This window comes from Labeo rohita, unplaced genomic scaffold, assembly GCF_022985175.1.
Source record: "Labeo rohita strain BAU-BD-2019 unplaced genomic scaffold, IGBB_LRoh.1.0 scaffold_118, whole genome shotgun sequence".
Classification (NCBI taxonomy): Eukaryota; Metazoa; Chordata; class Actinopteri; order Cypriniformes; family Cyprinidae; genus Labeo; species Labeo rohita.
In genome coordinates this window covers 163,766-186,241 of record NW_026127318.1, presented here as the reverse complement: position 1 = coordinate 186,241, position 22,476 = coordinate 163,766, and the positions used below count along the sequence as shown (strand labels likewise).

The following is a 22,476-nucleotide window of genomic DNA, read 5'->3' as shown; positions in this document are numbered from 1 at the left end:
TTGAGATCAAGTTGAATGTGCCACTTTAAAAATGAAAGTGCATGCAAATGTACAGAGTTGGTGTTTTACCATTTTATACGGACAGAATTGCTTCTTTACAATACAGAATATCTTCATATATTTAAGATTTATATCAATATAAGGCTGTTTAATTACTGTAGTTTTTGTGATTGTTCTTTACTTTCATCTAGAGCAAACACTTAAACAGTTCAGATCCATCAAGGATGACACTCAAACAACTGCAGATGAAGATTTAATGTCAGAATGCAGGTACTTTGAGTAACACATTAAAGCTTTTCATATTATAGAAAAAACATTATTATGTATGTTTTTTTTTTTAAGTTTAATATTAATCAAAAGCAAATATCATTAAAGCTCCATAAGAGCTTTTCATTTGTAAGGTCGTAAGTCAGAAAGAGTTTTGGTAACGCTTTAGATTACAACCCGCAAAGAACTACGTAAGTAAACTGAATTTACGGTGTATGTTTCTGTAATTATAGTGTACCTATAAAGAACGTACATGTAGGTATAAGGGAACAAAATTTTATATTTGGGTAATAAGGGGATAACAAACCAGATATTCAATATGCAAAGAACTACATAAGTATACTGAATTTACGGTGTACGTTTCTGTAATTATAGTGCACCTATTAAAGAACGTACATGTAGGTATAAGAGAACAATATGTTACGTTTTGGTAATAGAGAGTAACAACCAGATATACAACCTGCAAAGAACTGCGTAAGTAAACTAAAGTTACGGTGAATTTTTCGTATTTATATTGTACCTACGTGTAAGTATAAGGGAACAATAGGTTACTTTTGGGTAATAAGGGGGTAGCAAACAGATATGCAAATAATTTATAATGGATTAATTTAAAAAACTTAACAGGTACCTTTTCTATTAAATCGTAAGTTCGGTGTATCTATACGTAAGCTTTTTAAAATTACTGGGAAATTATACTCTTGTTCCATGTATTTACAGGGTAAGTGTGCCCTCTGCGGGCTGTAAATTAAAGTGGCGACTGTTCCCCTCTTGTTCAACGAAGTTACAGGGTACAACACATATAACAACGCGACGTAAAATGTGGTTCTACAAAATGTACATTTATTTACATTTTTACAAACATTAAATGTACAATACTGACATATTTACATCATCTAAACATTTAACGTTTACTTAATATGAAATTATAACATTTAACTCTGTTCTGTGTGATTTCTGTTGCCAGCTCGTTTCCAAGAATAGGTCTACATAATGTTATCATGACTACACGGTAAACCCTTAAAATAAATAATATTTCTGCAATCGTTTAATCATTCATGTAATATTAACTTCGTTTGCCGTGGTGGAACACAAAGGCGTTTTCTCTAACATGCTGTGACTAACAATAGAACCATAAAATACACCGAACACGCATCATAATTACAAATAAACCATTTTATTTGTGTGCTGTAACCCAGATCTTCAGAATCCATACGATTTGCGAGGACCAGAACCAAATTCAAGGCTTTGTCCGGCGATCTTCATCTCCATCTCTAGCAGCGAGTCCAGCAGCAACAGCCATAAACCCGTGCTAAAGTGCATTTTGCGACAGGAAAATCGGACGTTCATTGGCTCTCGCCTGCATTCGTCACAGATTACGATATGCCGTGTTTCTGGTGAGATGTGTTGGAATGACGCGCGGGCGCCTTCGAGGAGTGAATCAAGACAATAATCTGGATAATATTTTCAGCGATTAACAATTTAAATTCTGCTCTCATCCTACTGCACCTCAAACCTACTGTATTCCGCCAGAGAGGACTGCGGCTGCAAACGCATCGTTATTTGGATTACTTTTTGTATGGCTGTTGACATTTTTGCAATAAATAAATGATTGTGATTGCACTTTCCTGTTTTTTATATTTTTATAACTGTTCAGTCATAGTTAACTTTAGGTTTAGAGGTAGAAGTGGGATTAGCGACTATAAAAAAAATATTTTTAGATATATTTTCAGATTGTGTGTTTATGTATTGAACCTACCCTGTAACTTCCTTGAACAAGAGGGGAACAATCGCCACTTTAATTTACAACCCGCAGATGGCACAATTACCCTGTAACTACATGGAACAAGAGTATAATTTCCCAGTAATTTTAAAAAGCTTACGTATAGATACACCAAACTTACGATTTAATAGAACAGGTACCTGTTAAGTTTTTTTAAATTAATCCATTATAAATTATTTGTATATCTGTTTTCTACCCCGTTATTACCCAAACGTAACATATTGTTCCCTTATACTTACACGTAGGTACAATATAAATACGAAACATACACTGTAACTTCAGTTTACTAGCGCAGTTCTTTGCAGGTTGTATATCTGGTTGTTACCCCGAATTACCAAAACGTAACATAGCCTATTGTTCTCTTATACCTACACATACGTACTAAGTTAGGTACGTAAACTATAGTTACAGTTAAAATCTGGTTTGTTATCCCCTTATTAAATTCAGTATACTTATGTAGTTCTTTGCAGGTTAAATATCGTCCCTTATACCTACAGTAGGTTATAATTACCAAGAATGTTTACACACACAAGTGCAAGAATGAAGAAAGTACAGACATACAATGATAGTGCAGACATAGTCTGAATTACATAGTGAAGATCTTATGATTGGTTTTGTTGTGGATTATCATGTTTTGTTTTGTTTTGTTTTTTAGCTCAGTTCATCATAAGAGATCAGAAGCAGAGCCCAGCTGTGTGTCTATGAAGAGTGACACATCTATATGTCCACCAATAGAATTTAAGAGAGGAGATACACAACATGGTCTCAGGTGTAACATCTTTATTAAAAAAAAAAAAAAAAATATGACATTTTATATCATCATGTATTTTCTACAAGACATGGGAAATTATTCATATTGTTTACACCAAATTCTGACCCTACAATTCAAATGTCACAGCAGAAATTGAGACTCATCAGACCAATGAGAATGAAAGTCCAATCTTCTATTGACCAGTTTTGGTTACCTGGTGTGAACTATAGTCTCAGTTTCCTGCTTAGCTGACAGGGGTGGCACATACTGCTGATCTGATTCAAGGTTGAACATGTTGTGCATTCAGAGGTGCTCCTCCTTGGATGTAACGAGTGGTTATTTGAGTTGCTGTGATCTTTCTATCAGCTCAGACCACTCTGGCAATTGTCCTCTGACCTTCGGCATTTTTGCCAACAGATTAGATATTAGACAGTTTTCCCCACTGATTAGATATGTGTTAACTAACAGTTGGACAGGTATTAGCTAATAAAGTGGCCAGTGAGTGTTTGTATATGTAAGCAATAAGGTACAAGAGACTGTAACTTATTCACAATACAGCACACCTTGAGTATAATATTGCTTTAATAAAATGGTTACCACATCATACGAATGTGACCCTGGACCACAAAACCAGTCATAAGGGTCAATTTTTTTAAATTAAGATTTATACATTATTCGAAAGCTGAATAGATGTTTTTTTCTATTGATGTGTGGTTTGTTAGGATAGAACAATATTTGTTTGAGATACTATTTGGAAACTATTTGAAAATTTGCAATCTGAGTATGCAAAACATTTGTCCAAATTAAGTTCTTAGCAATGCATATTACTAATATTACTTTTGTAATATTTTTGAATATTACAAAAGTTTTTATATATTTACAGTAGGAAAATTACAAAATATTTTTATGGATAATAAAATAACATTTTACATAATATCCTAATGATTTTTGGCATAAAAGAAAAATCTATAATTTTGACCCATACAATGTATATTTGGCTGTTGCTACAAATATACCCATGTTACTTAGACTGGTTTTGTGGTCCAGGGTCACAAATATTAAATCCAAAAATTGATGTTTTGAAATGTAATATGTGTATATATTCTACAGTTCCCCTTCAGTCGTTTCACTACGACGTTACATATGGGAACTCACTTGAGAGTCCAATCATCTCCAGGCCTTATTTGAAAAGGCCAATGAACATTCATGAACATTGGCGAGTGGTATTTGCATGCCGAGCCACTCCCCCGTATATACGGGTATATAAGAGGGCGGCGTGCAACCACTCATTCAGACTTTTGCTTTTGGAGCCTCGTCTCTAAGCTAGAGAGAAAAAAAAAAAAGAAAAAGAGTTCCTGAGTTTCCACTCTCTCTGCTGGCGTGCTGCCGAACTTCTAAAAGAGCTTTTACTAAAAGAGCGTTCGGCAGCCGCCAGCATAATTCTGCGGGCTGCCGTTTTCACGGCATCAACGCCTCCCGCACTCCAGCGAGCCCCCCGTCTGAGTCCACGGTTGTGCCGCGGTTCCTCCCTGGGCGGACCGGGATTTCAAAAAGAGTGAATTTCTCACGGCTGTCGAGGGCATCTTCCCGATATGTCTCTCCGGCCGTGCGCTTCCGGGTGCGGCAGTTTCCTCGCTTCTGTGGACGGACATGATCGCTGTCTCACGTGCCTGGGCCGAGAGCACGCTGAGGCAGCATTCATGGATGGTACATGCGTTCATTGCGAACGTATTTCCATGGCCGCGTTAAAGTCCCGCCGCTCATTCATGAGCCGGCTCCCCTTGTCGTCTTCCCACGGTAAGTCGTTGAGCCGTCAAGGTTTTTCGGCTACCGCGGCGAGGCACTTGGGGGACATTCAAGTGACAGTACAGAATGCTCCGTCGGCCCCAAAAGCCCCGCGGACTTCTGTGTCACGGCGCGGTCCCGTTGAGCTGCCAGAGCAGTACACCTCCCCGTACAGCGGGCTGGGTGTCTCCTTTGGCACTCCCCAGGACGTCGAGATGTCTGCTGCAACATCAGAGGGAGAGCCAGGCGGTGAGGCTGACGACTCTGCGGATCGGTACCCCTCCGCGGTTGCCGCTCCGCTCCGGATGCTGAACTGTCGGCTATGCTCCTCCGAGCCGCCAAGGAGATCGGTCTGGAGGTGCCCAAAACACCTCCGGCCGATCCCTCTAGGCTGGATGATTGGGGGTTATGAGGCGGTCCCTCAGGTCGAGCGCGCTGTCGCGGTGCACGTATGCCCATGCGGCGCCGCCACCTGGCGGGATCGGCCTCATCTCCTCTCCAGGGCGTGTAAGTTCTCGTCCGCTCTCGCGGGCCGGGCTTATCACGCCGCTGGACACGCTGCCACCGCCTTGCACGCCATGGCCACCTTACAGGTGTACCAGGCCAAGGTGTTGAAACATCTGCACGAGAAAGGTTCTGACTAAGGTGCAATGGAGGAACTCCGCGCCGCCACCGACTTCGCCCTCCAGGCTACTAAGGTGACGGCGCGTTCCCTTGGTCAGGTGATGTCCACCATTGTGGTCCAGGAGCGACACCTATGGCTGACTCTGGCCCAGATGGCAGACGTCGACAAATCACGGTTTCTCGACGCTCCTATCTCCCAGAGCGGCCTATTCGGCGACACCGTCGAGGACTTCGCCCAGCAGTTGTCGGCGGTTCAAAAGCAGACGGAGGCGATTAAACACATCTTGCCCCGCCGTGACGTGACATTCCATCCACGTCCGCGGGGCCCCCACCTCCACCTGCTCGTCGCCGAGGGCACCCTCCCGCGGCCGCAAAGAAACAACCAGCTCCGTCCCCTGCTGAGGTGCACGACGCCAGATTGGCAGCCCGACGTCGAGCTGCCCGCGGGAGAGGGGCGCCGCCCGCGTCTCAGGGACCGGTCACCCGCAAAAGATCTGCGAAGCGTCCCTGACGCGGGCAACCCGGAGGTGGAGAGAATCGCTCTTTGGGGGGCGACAACATCAACGTCCCCACTCCCGGTGGAGGGCCGGGGGCTGCTGTGTGCTCAGACGCTGCCGTCGGCCTACGGGTCGGCGGTACCCACAAGGTCACAGAAAGAGCCAATTTTCTCACCTCCGGGGTTCAGGCCCCGAGTTCCCTCTTTGAGCAGCGCCCAAGAAGTGTCTCCTCGGACTCGGAGCCTGATGTCGCCAGCGCGGGAACCAGGGAAGAAGGTAAGCACTGCTCAGTGCAGTCTGACTTTTCTCCAGGACGTTCTTCCTTCTGGGATCAGTCCCCTTCCCCTTCCCCCCCCAGGCTGCCCCACTGCGGCCACGTCGGTCAACGTCCCTTTGATACCCCTGGCGACCAGGCTGGGAGCCTGGCTTCAGCTTCCCAGCCCCTCGCGGTGGTTGATTCGGACGGTACGTTTCGGCTATGCGATTCAGTTCGCCAGGCGTCCGCCCAGGTACAGAGGCGTCCTTTCCACTTCTGTCCATTCGGACACACATGCCGCTGTGCTTCGTGCGGAGGTTGCAGTCCTACTGGCGAAGGACGCAATCGAGCCTGTCCCTCCAGCCGAGATGATGTCAGGGTTTTACAGTCCTTACTTCATCGTGCCCAAAAAGAGTGGTGGGTTAAGACCCATCCTGGATCTTCGAGCCCTGAATCGGTCCCTTCTCAGGCTGCCGTTCAAGATGCTCACGACGAAGCGCATGCTAACATGCATTCGTCCCCAGGATTGGTTCGCAGCCATCGACCTGAAGGACGCGTACTTTCACGTCTCGATCCTGCCTCGACACAGACCCTTCCTATGGTTTGCTTTCGAGGGTCGAGCGTATCAGTACAAAGTGCTTCCATTTGGCCTCTCCCTCTCTCCCCGCGTCTTTACGAAAGTCGTGGAGGCTGCCCTGTCCCCTCTTTGACAGACGGGCATTCGCATCCTCAACTATCTCGACGACTGGCTTCTCATAGCTCACTCGCGAGATCTGTTGTGCGAACAGAGGGACTTGGTGCTCCGGCACCTCAGCCATCTGGGCCTTCAGGTCAACCGAGAGAAGAGCAAACTCTCCCCAGTGCAGAGGATCTCTTTTCTCGGCGTGGAGCTGGACTCGGTCAGTATGACAGCCCGCCTCACCAACGAGCGCGTGCAGTCAGTGCTGAAGTGTCTGGAGTCATTCAGACACAAAACAGCGGTCCCTCTCAAAACATTTCAGAGGCTCCTGGGGCATATGGCAGCCGCAGCCGCAGTGACGCCGCTCGGCCTGCTTCATATGAGACCGCTTCAGCGCTGGTTACACGATTGAGTCCCGAGATGGGCATGGCACCGTGGCACACTCCGGATTGGCGTTTCCCCGCAGTGTCGCCGCCTGTTCAGCCCGTGGTCAGACCCGGCCTTCCTTCAGGCCGGAGTCCCCCTGGGACAAGTCTCCAGGCATCTTGTGGTATACACGGATGCCTCTTCCACGGGTTGGGGTGCTGTATGCAACGGGCAAGCAGCATCGGGCTCCTGGACAGGACCTCGACTGCAATGGCATATAAATTGCCTAGAGTTGTTGGCTGTGCTTCTGGCCCTTTGTCGTTTCCGACCGACGTTGCGTCACAAGCACGTGCTTGTTCGCACCGACAGCACAGCGACTGTAGCCTACATCAACCGTCAGGGTGGTCTACGCTCCCATCGCATGTCACAACTCGCCCGCCATCTGCTCCTATGGAGTCAAACGTGGCTGAAATCGCTACGTGCCGTTCACATTCCAGGAGAACTCAACCGTGCAGCCGACCAGCTCTCACGGCAGTCCACCCATCCTGGAGAATGGCGACTCCACCCCGAGACAGTCCAGCTGATTTGGAGCCATTTCGGGGGAGGCCCAGATAGATCTGTTTGCTTCCCCCGAATCCTCCCACTGCCAGCGGTTCTACTCCCTCAACGAGGCTCCCAACAGCCTCGGCAAGGATGCACTGGCACACAGCTGGCCTCCGGGGCCCAAGTACGCCTTTCCCCCAGTGAGCCTCTTTGCACAGACACTGTGCAAGATCAGGGAGGACGAGGAGCAGGTTCTGCTGGTTGCGCCATACTGGCCCACCCGGACCTGGTTTCCAGAACTCATTTCCCTCACGGCAGCCCCTCCCTGGAAAATCCCCTTGAGGAGAGACCTTCTTTCTCAGGGGATGGGCACAATTTGGCACCCGCGCCCCGACCTGTGGAACCTGCACGTCTGGTTCCTGGACGGGACGCGTCAGACCTCTCCGGCCTTCCACAGGCCGTGATAGAAACTATCACTCAGTCCAGAGCCCCCTCCACAAGGCAGGCTTATGCGCTGAGATGGGGTCTGTTCGTCGACTGGTGTTCCTCTCGCGGGGAGGACCCACAGAGATGTACGATTGCAGTAGTGCTTTCCTTCCTGCAGGAAAAGTTGGAGCGCAGGCTGTCCCCTTCAACTCTCAAAGTGTACGTTGCTGCCATTGCAGCGTACCACGATGCAGTGGATGGAACATCCCTAGGTAAGCACCAACTCATCGTGAGGTTCCTGAGGGGTGCGAGAAAGGTTAATCCCCCCCAGGCCGCACCCCATACCCTCTTGGGACCTCTCCGTTGCCCTCCAGGGTCTGCGGGAGGCCCCATTTGAGCCACTTGCGTCAGTTGAGCTGAAATATCTGTCACTCAAGACAGCGCTCCTGACTGTACTGGCCTCCATCAAGAGGGTAGGGGACCTACAAGCTTTCTCTTTTGACGAAGCGTGCCTAGAATTCGGGCCCGGCGATTCTCACGTCATCCTGAGACCCCGGCCTGGTTATGTGCCCAAGGTTCCCACCACGCCTTTCCGCGATCAGGTGGTGAACCTGCAAGCTCTGCCCCTGGAGGAGGCAGACCAGCCTCTGCGCTGCTGTGTCCAGTTCGCACTCTGCGTATATACGTGGACCGCACTCGGCACTTCAGACGCACCGAGCAGCTCTTCGTCTGCTTTGGAGGTCAGCAGAAAGGGAATGCTGTCTCCAAACAGAGGTTGGCCCATTGGGTGGTAGATGCCATCTCCCTGTCGTACCAAAACCAGGGAGAGCCATGCCCCTTAGGTGTTCGTGCCCACTCCACACGGAGTGTTGCCTCATCCTATGCGTTGGCTCATGGCGCCTCACTAGCAGATATCTCTAGAGCTGCGGGTTGGGCGACACCTAATACCTTCGCAAGGTTCTACAACCTTCGCGTAGAGGCCGTATCCTCCCACGTCTTAACATAGACATCACAGGCGAGCGGGAGCCCGGCTGGTGTCGGCTTGCTGCGCCATTCCTAATGGATCCGTGCGCTATTTCCCTCAGTTGTTCCCTCCGGCGAACCTGGGTCCTCCATGCCCCGCAGTCAGGCCTAGTGCGGAGTAGTGCTTGTCTGTGCTCCGGTTGGGTCTCCTTCGCCCAGCAGGTTGTGGCAACATGTTTCAGTATTTTTTCACGGTCAGCCAGAAGGCTGATGTTTCCCTCATATATCCCTAAAATCTATGGATATATTGAATTTCTTGTGTTCCACATGTAGAGATTTCATGTGCTCCGCCCCCCCCAACTCCTGCTTCAGTACAACTGGCATCCCTGTGGGGCCCCCTATTGGCCCCCAGGGCGTTGGGAAGGTTATGCTCATATCCGTCTGCTGACACGTCCGCCTGTCGGCACGCGGTGTGTTGCGTAACGCGACGTCTGGTTCGTGGCCTGTTCCATGGGTCTGTTCCCATATGTAACGTCGTAGTGAAACGACTGAAGGGGAACGTCTAGGTTACGTACGTAACCCTCGTTCCCTGAAGGAGGGAACAGAGACGTTACATATGGGAACTCACTTGAGAGTCCAATCATCTCCAAGCCTTATTCAAAAGGCCAATGAACATTCATGAACATTGGCGAGTGGTATTTGCATGCCGAGCCACTCCCCCGTATATACGGGTATATAAGAGGGCGGCGTGCAACCACTCATTCAGGCTTTTGCTGAGGAGCCGAGCTGCAGCCCGGCGTCAGCGCGACGTCAGGTCGTGGCAGGGGATGTAACGTCTCCGTTCCCTCCTTCAGGGAACGAGGGTTACGTACGTAACCTAGACGTTCTTTCTGGTTCTTGAATCCATCGGCCAATGAAGTTTGAGCACCTATTAGACAAAGTTAACGGAGGCCGATCAGAACAAAACTCACTGGGCATGTTCGACTCATGGCCCTAAAGGTCTGTAAGAATTTTGAAAGAAATCGCCCACTAGTTGGTACTAACAAGATTTTTTGCCTCTGTAATCCCGTGGTGTTTCACACATCCACACAAAATGCATATCATTTCATAGATCTCCTCATGCTAAGCAACTTTGCCTCAAAAAGTCAAGTCAAGTCAAGTCGAGCTTTATTGTCATTCTGCTACACGTGTGGACATATAGTAGAACGAGATGTCGTGTCTCACAGGACCACGGTGCTACATACTAGATAAGCATAATATAAACAGTACACAAATAAGAAAAGCAATTACAGACTTATATAACAGTTAACCATTTGACTATACATATACTATAAATACTATAACTATAATAAATAGAGACAACGAGACAACAAAAACTTTACATAAGTACTGTACATGACGTTTTACAAAAGAGACATCTGTACATGAAATTGTGCAAAAGAGATGTTTTGTGCATTAAATTGTGCAGAGGAGAGATTTTGAGGGAAGCAGCTAATCCGATTGAGTCTTTGTAGCAGCAAGTGTTTATAGAAAGTGTCTAATGTACATAAGTGTGTTATTACAAGTGGTTTGTATAGCCCACTCACCTGTGTGTAACACACTCAGAATTGCACTTTGAAAGACTGTCAGCAGTTTTAATGAGTTGGGGGGTGGAGGCTGAGGTTTTCATGGTTTCAGAGGGTTACAGGGAGATTGGAGTTAAGGACTCTCACAGCCTGGGGGAAAAAGCTGTTGAGAAATCTAACAGAGCGAGCTTTGATACTCCGGTACCTTCTACCTGATGGCAGGAGCTGGAAGAGATTGTGGGAGGGATGGTTGGGGTCCTTCACGATGCTGGAGGCCTTGCTAGAGCATCGTGCAAGGAAAATGTCCAGGATGGAGGGGAGAGGGGCACCGATGATCTTTGCAGCTGTGTTCACTGTCCGCTGTAGGGTCTTGCGGTCAGCAGCACTGCAGTTCCCGTACCAATGGTGCCCCTGTAGAAAGTGGTGAGGATGGGTGGAGGGAGACTTGCCCTTTTCAGCCGGCTGAGAAAGTGGAGGCGCTGTTGGCCCTTCTTGTTGAGCGACATGACGTTGGTGGTCCAGGTAAGATCCTCTGTAATGTGGACCCCCAGGAATTGCAGGAATTGCACCCCCAAAAACCATTGCTGTCAATCAAATCGTTCATTAAATATTCACAAATATGTTAAAAAACTTGTTGAGAACATCTGTCAGATGACTCTTAACAAGCATGCAAAGTTTCATGGAGAATGGACCATAGGTGGCGCTATAACAGTTAAAAAGTCTTCAAAAACACGAAATTTCAAAGGTAAATTGCCTTACATTGCTAAAACATGCTCATATATTCATAGAAACACTAGAACTTCATACCATGTGATAGATCTCCTCATGCTGAGCAACTTTTCCTCAAGAACCACTGCTGTCAATCAAATCATTTATTAAATATTCACAAATATGTGAAAAACCTACTTTTGCGAACTAGTCCTAGATTTTTCACTCAATCTTGAAAAAACACTGCAGTAATATTCTCTGGACTCTCTAGATTAATAATTATCAAAAAAATTTGGAATTTTGTCTTCTGGGTAGCTTTGGGTCATTTACATAAGGGGTGTGGTCAAGTGCATGTAAAAGCCTATATCTTCAAAGTAAACATTTAAAACTTCACAAAACTAGGTGAGCACATGTGTCTTATGATGCTAAACAGGCATGGAAAGTTTCATGAAGATTGGAGCATAGGTGGTGCTATAACAGTTAAAAAGGCTTCAAAAAACACAAAATTTCTATGGTAATAGGCCTCAAATTGCTAAAAAAAAATGCTCATACATTCACACAAACACTAGATCATATGATAGGTCTCCTCATTCTGAACAACTTTGTCTCTAGGACCATTGCTGTCAGTCCAACTGTTCTTTAAATATTTGATATTATTCATAAAACCTATTTTTTAACTAGTCCTAGGTTTTTGACTCAAAATCAATAAAACCACTGCAGTGCAATTCTCTGGACTCTAAGATAAATTATTATCATATATTATATATTATATAAATTATTATAAAAAAAAAACATTTGCATTTGGACAGCAATAACAGGGCCACTTAATAAGATGATCATGATCTGCTATACCCAAAAGTCTATAAAACCTAAAAGAAAACAAAATTTCACAAACCTAAGTAAAATCATCATCATATGATTTTAAACAAGCATACATTTTATAGACATTAGGCAAAAAAGGCAATGTAACAGTTATAAAGCTTAAAAACAATGGATCTCTCTTTAAAATGCCATGAAATTGCAACTATAACCACTAGATGGCAGTAGAAGACTACAAATGTCTCATTGAAATGACTAGAACAGTGCTTTTCATGGTTTGTTTTCAGTTCATTTCAATTCATGCATAGACTAAATCACTGTTTTAACGGTTGAAGTCACATTTAGTCAAAGTTTAACATTTCATTTAAACAGATATATCATATTTGACAATAATACAAGATTATGATAACAATTGTAATGAATTTCGCTTTCGCCAACCTAGGGACGCCAATTAAGGTAGTGAATTTAACTTTCACCAACCTAGGGAGGTGAAATCGGGTAGTGATGGGTACTCATGTCACAGCTGACGTTATGATTCTTGGATCACATGTTAATTAATGTGTGGGTATGAGTACATCACATAAGAAAGATTGGTGGGATCTCTAACTTGTAGAACCTCTTCTGTTTTATCAACACAAGGAAACAAGTTGTAATAAAATAAATTTTATTAACAAGATAGACAAGAGTAATCAACAACTTCTAAATGAATAACATGAAGGAATAAAGTGCATAAGATGCATAAAATGTAAGTGATTATGTTGGATGTTGCTATGTCAGAGCTACGTTATCTGGAAAGATAAACTGTTGCTACTCTGAAACAAATAAGGTGAAGAACCTTACTATGCATCAAACAAATATGTGTAAGATTTGTTATCAACTGCACTCAGCTATATAATATCTAATGTAAATTAGAAAATCATATACTGATAATATACAACAATGCCAAGGTCTCTGGAAGAGGTTTGGAAGTGATATTTACGTTCGCTGCGGTTGAGTGAGCAGTCCGGTGGTGGTGAGTTCTTCCACTGGTTGCGCTGGTGGCAGTACAGTGGGGAAAGGAGCAGGAATCCGTCTCGACAGCCTTGAAGATGAAGCGCTGTAGGATGGTGATCTCCTGGAGCACCAAGGGTCCTAAGATCTGGAACACGCAGATGTGGCCCTGGAGTAGGTGCTTAAGGTCCTTAGCTTGGAACACGCAAGCAAAAGTACCTGAAGTGAAGGTTTGCTCGCCGGAGCTTAACCTTGTTGCAAATGTCTGTGTGTCTTCTGCCTCTCTGGGCTAGAGACTCAGAACTTGGTCAATCCGCTTTGTCTCTCTAGGATGAAGACTCAGGATGCTGCATCAGTTGTTGTCTCGCTGGACGAAGACTCTGAATGTAGATTATCTCTTTCCTCGCAGACTAGAGACTCAGAATGTGGTCATATCTGTTGCTGCCTCAAAAGCTGGAGACTTGGACTTGGTATCTGTTATTGTCTCACCTTTGCAGGCCGGAGACTCAGAACGAAGGTTGCCCTGTGTGTGTCTCTTAGACATGCCGGAGACTCAGAACAAGGAGTGTCTTTTGGAAGGGTACCTTTATCCCTTTCGGATGAGGAGGAGATTGCAATTTGGTGCTTCTCCATTTCCATGCTGTGATTGGCTGGTTCCATCAGAGTGGGGGGACACGTGGTGGCCCACCCTTCTTTCCTCCTGTGGAATTTATTTGCATAGTCCAAACACAAAGCTAGGAAAGTGTCACTAAAGTTTTACTGGTACATTTCTCACTTCTTAAACCATAACCAGAATGCATCTGGCAATGTTACGAACACATCAAGTCCAAACATGATGGGAAAAGATTGAACTGATACATGCATTCATTTGTCCATGAACAGCTGAGTTTGTGTAAGATGTTGCACTACACGTTGCTGTCACAAGGAATACTTATTTCTCTGAATAAGTATAAAATGTGTGTGTTGTAGTGTGCATCAGTTTTAATGTTTGAAAACCTAGTTATGATTGGATTTGGATGAATCTTTGTGATCTCCCTCTGTTTCACTCAATGCTGCTGCATCTGGAGGTTCTAAGGAATTTTTAAGGTTGGTCACAGGCCAAACCCTTACGAATCGTTCTCAAGGTGGGTGAAGGGCACAAACTGCATTTTGACCAATAGGAAGTTCTGTCCTTTCCCGGCTTTGTACCAAAGGTCTTCTTGTTGCCCTCTAAGAGATGTCTGGCTGTTGTCCTGGCATCCTTATCTGATGGCGTTGAACAGTTTGCTTATGTTAGTTCACCAAGATCCAATCAAAATGTAGCAAACCTCTGTCCAGTATTGTGGTCAGGGAGGGCCCCTGCCAGAAACTGGCCCCTGGAATGCACTGTCCACTACACAGTGAAACCTGAAAATGATGTATAAAATATTAACACGACAACACTTGCAGTAAACATTTTGTTACCTACCATTTATTACACAAATCTCTTATGTGCAACAAAATGTGTGTGTGTAGTGAGACTTGATGAACATTAATATAAGAGTTTAACCATTTAATTTCTGTGTTTGTGAGCGTATTTTCCATCATGCGTTTTAGTGTTAGCTATTGGACTAAATTCTAAATCCACACAACCTTATAAAGGCCTTATTTGCTCGAACCCTGCTGCTTGCAGCTATATTTATTATTATTATTGTTGTGGTTGTTGTTTTTGTTGTTATAGTTATTATTGTTGATATTATTGCTGATAATATTTGTTGTCTCCAATGGTTTCTTGTTAATTTGTTAGATACTATTTGATTTGTATCTAATCGACTGAGAGCCTTTTCCAGACAAGCAATATTCTAGTGATAATGGAATTCCAGCTGTTTCACAGTTTGTATCACTCCACTTATGGTATTGCTTACAGTCATGGTGAACAGCCAAATCCATTATAATTGTATTAATAATACTGTTTTTGTGTTCAAGAGTTTTTTTAGGTGGGAATGTACTTGTTAGGACTTAAAATATGTAGTTTCAAATATTTGCTTCAATGTTTTCAGAGATGTGAGCTTGTAATGCCACGCCAGCAGAGGGAGCCCTTGCCCATGGACTGTCTGTTACCGCTCCCTCTACTGCTTCTTTGGTGACTTCCTGTTTGGCAGCCATTTAAGGAGGGCCATGCTAACTACTCTACCAAGCATTTTCCTTGATTCATTGTATTATTTCCATGGCCTTTGTTTTTGTTTCATAGTCATAGTTTTGCCCTGTTTTTGCCTTGTTTCATTGCCATAGTTTTGCCCTGGATGTTATTGTTTGCTGGTGTCTGACCCTGCCTGTCTTGACCACGATCTGTACAATAAAGCTCGCACTTGAATCTATCCACTCTTCCGACGAGGCCTGTTACAGAATACTTTGCCTCCCAAAGATCCAGCGGCTTTTAGAGTACAGCCCAACCATGGATCCTGCATCACGCCTCTTCCGCCTCTGCCAAGGTAACCAGCCTATTGAGGATTATGTCGTTGATTTGTGTGAGCTGTGCTATTTGGTGACTTTACGGATTAAACGATCCGATTCGTTCTGGCCTACCTGGAGGGAAAATTCACTGGTCTTTGGAACAGTACATTGACTTTGCACTTCGGTTGGTTGGTTCACCATTTACTGTGGGGGTAGCTGATGAGGAACGCTGCTATCCCCCAGTATCTGCCAAACCTGTAAATGTTTCCGTCATGCCTGGAATTATTCAAGTCAGATCAAAGCCCTCTCATGCCATGCCTGCCAAGCCAAAGCCTGCTCAAGTCATGTCCCCCAAGCCAAAGCCTGTTCACGCCATGTCTGCCGCTCCAGGGCCTGCTAACGCTATGCCTGCCGCTCCAAGACCTGCTCACGCCATGCCTGCTGCTCCAGAGTCTGCACCTGTCATGGCCACCCTTCCAGAGCCAGTTCACAAGATGGCTGCCATCCCTATGCCAGCTCACAAGATGGCCGCCATCCCCAAGACAGTTCTCAAGATGGCCGCCCCATCTGAATCCCCGGCCAAGATGGCTGCCACGCCTGAGCCTCATCATGCCAAGGTAATCTCATCTGAATCTCGTCTCGTTATGTCTGCCATACCCAAAGCAAATCAAGTGATGGCTGATTCTCTGATGTCAAGTCAAGACAGGGCTGCACTTTCTGTGCCAAGCCAAGTTGCAGCTGTTGATCCTGAGTCAAGCCAAGTTGCAGCTGTTGTTCCTGAGTCAAGCCAAGTTACAGCTGTTGTTTCTGAGTCAAGTCACGGCAGACCTCCCTGAATCAAGTCAAGACACAGCTGCGCTCCTAACAGAACCTCCTCACGACATGGCCGCTAGTATAGAGCCTCGCTAAGCCATGGCCATCATGCCAGAACCTCGCCAGGTCCCGTCTGACCTTCCAAAGCCATGTCACGTCTCAGCTGATCCTCTAGAGCCTTGTCACGTCTCAGCTGACCTCATAGAGCCTCATCACATCTCAGCTGATTGTCTAGAGCCTCGTCATGTCTCAGCTGACCTCCTAGAGCCTCATTACATCTCAGCTGACCCCCCAGAGCCTTGTCACGTATCAGCTGACATCCCAGAGCCTTGTCATGTCTTAGCCATCCTTCCAAAGCCTCGCCAGGTCTCGTCTCATCTCCCAAACCACGCAGAGCCCAAGCTCCCAAGCCACGCAGTCTTGACGCTCTCTAACCTCACAGCCTCCACACCCTCAAGCCCGGCAGGCATCTCACTGTGTACTGTGCTGCCTGTAATGGTGGTCGCCATCTTGAGCGTGTGGGCTACACACTGCACTCCAGAGGCCTCATCTGACCACAAGTCTGCTCCAGAGGCCTAATCTGAACACAAGTCTGCTCCAGAGGCCTCATCTGACCACAAGTCTGCTCCAGAGATCTCATCTGTCCACGAGTCTGTGCCAGAGGCCTCTCCTGTCCATGAATTTGCGCCAATGCCTCCAGAGGCTCCCTGCTGTTCCGTTCCTGTTCGTTCTGTGGATTATTTAAATAAATGTGCATCACTGGACCTCCTCCTCAAACTCCTCATTTCACAACCACACTGTGACAGAAGGACCAATCTACAAGCAAAATGCTGTGGGCTGAGGAAATCCTGTGGAACATTCAGGAGCCGGAGCTTCCTCCAGAGCGCCCTCCAGAGCCGGCGCCTCCCGAGCGCCCTCCTGTGCCTGCGCCTCCCAAGCGCCCTCCAGTGTCTACGTCTACTAAGCCCGGCCTTCATGTGCTCTCCTGGGCTGATTATGCTCTAAGTTCCCCCCAAGAAAATTGGGGGGGGGCTACCCCCTTGATCAGCCGTGGCCGGCTGGACTGTGTACTCGGCCATGGCTCTCCGAGCTCCCTGATCTACCATGGCCACCTGAACTGTGTACTCGCCCATGGCTTCCCGAACTCCCTGACCCACCATGGCCGTATGGACTCTGTGCTTGCCCATGGCTCCCCGAGCTCCCTGACCCGCCATGGCCATTTGGACTGTGTACTCGGCCATGGCTTCCCGAACTCCCTGACCCATCATGGCCGTATGGACTCTGTGCTCAGCCATGGCTTCCCGAGCTCCTTGACCCACCATGGCCATTTGGACTGTATACTCTGCCATGGCTCCCCGAGCTCCCTGACCCGCTATGGCATTATGAACTGTATGCTCCGCCGTGGCTCCCCGAACTCCCTGACCTGCCATAGCACCCGGGACTGTACGCTCCGCCGTGGCTCCCTGAGCTGCCTGATCTGCCCCGGAGGTGTACCTCCTATCCCTCCTGTGTCTGCCCTGCATGAGCCTCCAGGGCGCCCACCCCCCCCCCCCCCCCCCCACCCCGGTGTATTTGTTACGGCGCGAGTCCGCCTTATGGGGGGGGGGGGGTAGTGTCACACCCCTGTGGACTGTTTTGTACGTTTTCCCCAATGTATGCCCTTATTTGGTCTTTCCGTTTCCGTTTCTAATTATCACGTCACTGTTTGATTGTTCACACTTGTCTCCCCCTGATTGGTTTGTCTGTGTACTTAAGGTTGGTTGTGTTCACGTTTGGTTGTCAGTCCTTGTAAGTCACTCTGCCTGTGTTTTGTTCTTTCTGTTAGTTTCCCTGGTTTATGCAAAGACTGTTCGTGTTGTTTTGTTGGATTCCCTGCTGTTCCGTTCCATTCCTGTTCGGTCTGTGGATTATTTAAATAAATGTGCATCACTGGACCTCCTCGTCACACTCCCCGCTCAACCACGCTGTGACACTATGCTAACGTGTTACCATTGACTATTAAATGGTTGCTTATTAGCATGTCTATTACAGTTTTTCTCAATTGCTAAAACACAATTTCTGAAACCTTGCTCCATTTTCTGAAACCATTAAATGCAAAACCTCATCTTCAAGCACTATTTACAAAACCTCTGACTTATCTTGCAAAATGAAACTTTCGCCTAAAAACAGTTTTACCTGTGTTCAAAATCAAGCACTGCTCTCAAATCAAAAACAAAGTGATCAAAATGATATACACTATCAAGCAGTCAGTAAACAATACAACAAAAAACAGAAAACACATTGTTCAAAACATATAGTTCTCAGGGAGAAGCACATTTTTAATCTCAATGTTTTGGGCCATACAATTTGTTCATTGTACAGTAAACAGCATACAATGCACTGTACTACAGTATACAATACTAAAAGGGACAAAAAAAAAAAAAAAAAATCAAAGGAGTAAACGTGATCAATTTGCTTCTTCTCGTCTTTGGGCTGGGTCAGGCCAGAGCACTTTGTCAACATCACAAGCAATATTGTCCCTCCTGAGGCAACGGGGGAAGAAGCCTCTTGTGTGCCGTATCCAGCCCTGACATGATTCCTCACCTATATCACCACAAGCTAAATCCATGGCTTGCAGAAGATTTACTCTGGTGTAGGGTTGTCTATCATACACTTTCCATCTCCAAGATGAGAAAAACTCCTCAATCGGATTCAGGAAAGGCGAGTATGGAGGGAGGTACAAGTTCATAAACTGCTCATTGATGTTAAACCATTCCCTTACCGGAGCAGCTCGGTGGAAACTGACATTGTCCCACACTATCACGTAGGTGGAAATGGGATTCTCATTTAGCTCTTGACCCTGATGGTCTTGAACCTGCAGCTCAAATAAAATATCTCTTAGATTGGCAATAAATCTTAGAAGGTGCTGGGTGTTATATGGCCCGAGTGTAACATGGTGATGTAGAACACCATGGTTGCTAATAGCAGCACAGATGGTGACATTGCCACCTCGTTGACCAGGGACTTCAACAATGGCCCGCTGTCCAATGATGTTTCGGCCTCTCCATCTCCTCTTTGTTAGATTGAAGCCTGCTTCTTCGACAAAGATGAAGTCATGGGGACTGTCCAAGGATTCCAAGTCAAATATTGTCTGTGTAGAAATACAATATACTGCATTTAGAATTTTGTAAGCCATACAGAGACAGTGCTATACTGTAAAGTACAATTAAGCCTACTGTATGCACTTCTGATTCACATACATTGTTTGTACTGAAGAGTAATGTCATTCACATAGTATGTGTTAGTACTGTAGAAAATCTGGATTACAGTAAATGTTTCTGAATGTACACTTACTTGCACATACTGAGCTCGCAGTTCTTTCACCCTTGGTGAGTTGCGCTCAAAGGGTACTTTGTATACTTGTTTCATTTGCATCCTGTTACGATGAAGGACACGGTCAATTGTGGAAATGCTCACACTGTTGATTCCCTGGAAGTGTGTGTTGTCTTGTATCACTCGTTCCTGGATTTCTCTGAGTCGTATTACATTATCTTGAAGGACCATGCCCACTATAACGGCCTCTTGCTCTTGAGTGAATAAAGCCGTCCTTCCACCTGCATGTGGCAGCCTCGCAATTCTACAAAAAGTAGATGTGCAGTTACAACAAATATTCATGCAGTACTATACATACAGTGATGAACTTTACAAATGTCTATTGAAACAGTTGCATATAGTGTAGTACAGTAAATTTGCAATTACAAAAATAGAGTAGTATACTGTACCTGTTCTCTTCTCTGAATGTCCTTACTATGGTGGACACAGAAAATCGGCTCAAATTGGGTTGCACTCTTAGTCCTGCTTCCCTCATTGTCAGTCCATGGACAAGAACATGGTCTATGACTGTTGCTCGAATTTCATCAGATATTTCCACTCTTTGTCTTCCTCTTCCTCCTCCTCTTCCTCTTTCTTGCCCTCCTCCTCCTTCTCGCCCTCCTCTTCTTCCTCTTTCTTGCCACCCTCCTCCTCTTCCTCACCCTGTTCCTCTTTCTTGTCCCACCTCGCATACGCACTCGTCCTCTCACATTGTTTCTTCTATCCATTCTCAGACTTTCTCCTTTCTACCTTCAACAACCTGTTTGCTCTCTGAACTGGCTTATATTGCTTGTGTCACATCATTTGAAACAGGTGACATCAATTTTGAGTGGTTGTGTTCAATCAATGACATGTTTTCTCTAATTGTATTTAAGCGTTGCTACTTGTGTTTACCACTATGGATGACGTGTGCATTAGAGTGTAGAATGTGTTTTGAGAATGAGAATGTGTTTAGAGTTTTGCTGAAAAGTCTAAATAAGATCTGCATATTGTGTTTTACCATGTGAAATGGTTTAAGGTATTGACAACAGACTGCACAATTAGGTAAATGAGGTCAGGCAACTGTGAACTTTCTTCAGCCAATGGGTTTTAGTGTTTTAGCAATTGAGAAAAACTGTAATAGCATACTGGCTGTTTATTAGTACTTATAGAACATTCTTTTTTTGTAACTACATGCACTGGACACTGTTCTCCAGTTTTTGTTGTAGTGTCTAATGAATGATCTGTAGTACGTATAGTATTGATTAATGTGTGTAGGATTTGAAAGCTTTGTTTGATTTTGAATCCAGGTGAAATGGTTTTGAAGCGATTGTTTGATTTTGCCAAAACAGTCAGGGGTTCTGTGAATTTAGTTTGAACATTTGGATTTGTGTTTAAGGTTTTGAGAAAATGAGTGATGGTTTCAAAAAATGTGTTTTAGCATTTCAGAAAAAAACTATAATAGTTAACATTGTAGTTGTTAAATTTAGGTATTGGGTAGGATTAGGTATGCAGAATATGGTATTGCAGAATATGTGTTTACTGTATATAGTAATTATTTAGCAATAAAAAAAAGATACATGAACATACACTCACTCAAAAAACATACACACACTCAAAAGAAATCACACCTAAGTTTTGTGAATATACCAAAACAAAAAGGGAAAAATACACACACGTATGTATATTATACATATTACATAATAAATTTATATATATTTCATACTCATATGCACACTCTTCTGTACCTATCAGATTGACAGATGCACCAGTGCATTCTGTGCACTTTCAACTGGCTTATATTTTGTAGATTTAAATATTTTGAAAGAAGTGTGAAGAATTTTGAATTATTGTAAACGACGAATGGTGTTGCAGTTGTGCTTAACTTTTGCTTTCTAATGTTTTGCATTACAAGTTCATTACAGAGCAAACTGTGTCTTAGTGAATGAGAATGTGTTTAAAGTTTTGCAAAAAGACTGCATGAGCTCTGCAAACAGTGTCTAAACTGCCTAAACTTGTTTAAGGTTTTGCAGAAAGAGTGATTTGACAAACTGGTTTACGCCATTGGAAATTTGGTTTAGAAAATGGGGTTTAGTGTTTTTGTCGGGGATCTGGAAGGAGGACCCAAATGCAGAGTGAATGACAAAGGTTTATTTACAAAACAGACTGATACAAGAGGGTAGTGAAGTACACCGGTGATATAACAGCAGGAACATGGTAGATAATGGGACAGCTAGGGGAGACCACTGGAACAGCCTCAGACATAAACTGGTAGAATACATTGGCAGTAGAGGGAACGGCAAGACCAGGCAGATGGAGAGGGCTGAGCAAGCTAAGCTCTGATACTTCTTAGCTGTGGACTCTGGAGGAGACAAGGTGCCAGGCAAGGGGAACCATTGGGCAGGAAACAGTCAGGACAGGAACTCTAACAACACAAGACAAGACAGAACAAGGCTCCACAGAAACACAAGTACTCCAAGGCAGGCAAGGGAATAAACAACATACATAAATAAATACATAAATAAACGGTTACTAACATGATAAATACATGAAAATAACCAAGAACGCAAACAAGACCAGGATTAGAAGGAAAATAGTAAATAGCAGAATGCTAAAGTTACAACAAAAGACAAAAATCTAAAAATTAGGAGCAAAACAAGAACATAGAACACACAGGACTTGACAGGGACTAGGCAAGACTAGGGCACAAGACCAACCAGACAAGAGGGAAGGAAAACATACTCAGCCTCAGCCTCAGCGACAGAAACTAAGACAGTGATCATGAGGGTAAGAATGACTACAGACCAGTAAAAACAAGAGGAACAATAAATAGGGATTAAGACACACGAGGAACAGGTGAAAGCAATTAAACTAACAAGGACTCAACAAGGGCTAACAAGGG

At 45.1% G+C, this 22,476-nt stretch overlaps 1 protein-coding gene across 1 annotated transcript in view; it reads left to right on the top strand.

Annotated features, from left to right (window-relative positions):
• Positions 1 to 22,476, top strand: part of LOC127157722 (ribonuclease inhibitor-like) — a 55,902-nt gene that overhangs the window by 1,316 nt on the left and 32,110 nt on the right. Inside the window, exons 2-3 of the mRNA XM_051100979.1 lie at positions 192 to 270; positions 2,703 to 2,816. Coding sequence (XP_050956936.1) covers positions 192 to 270; positions 2,703 to 2,816 — 193 coding nt within the window. The remainder of the gene's footprint in view (positions 1 to 191; positions 271 to 2,702; positions 2,817 to 22,476) is intronic.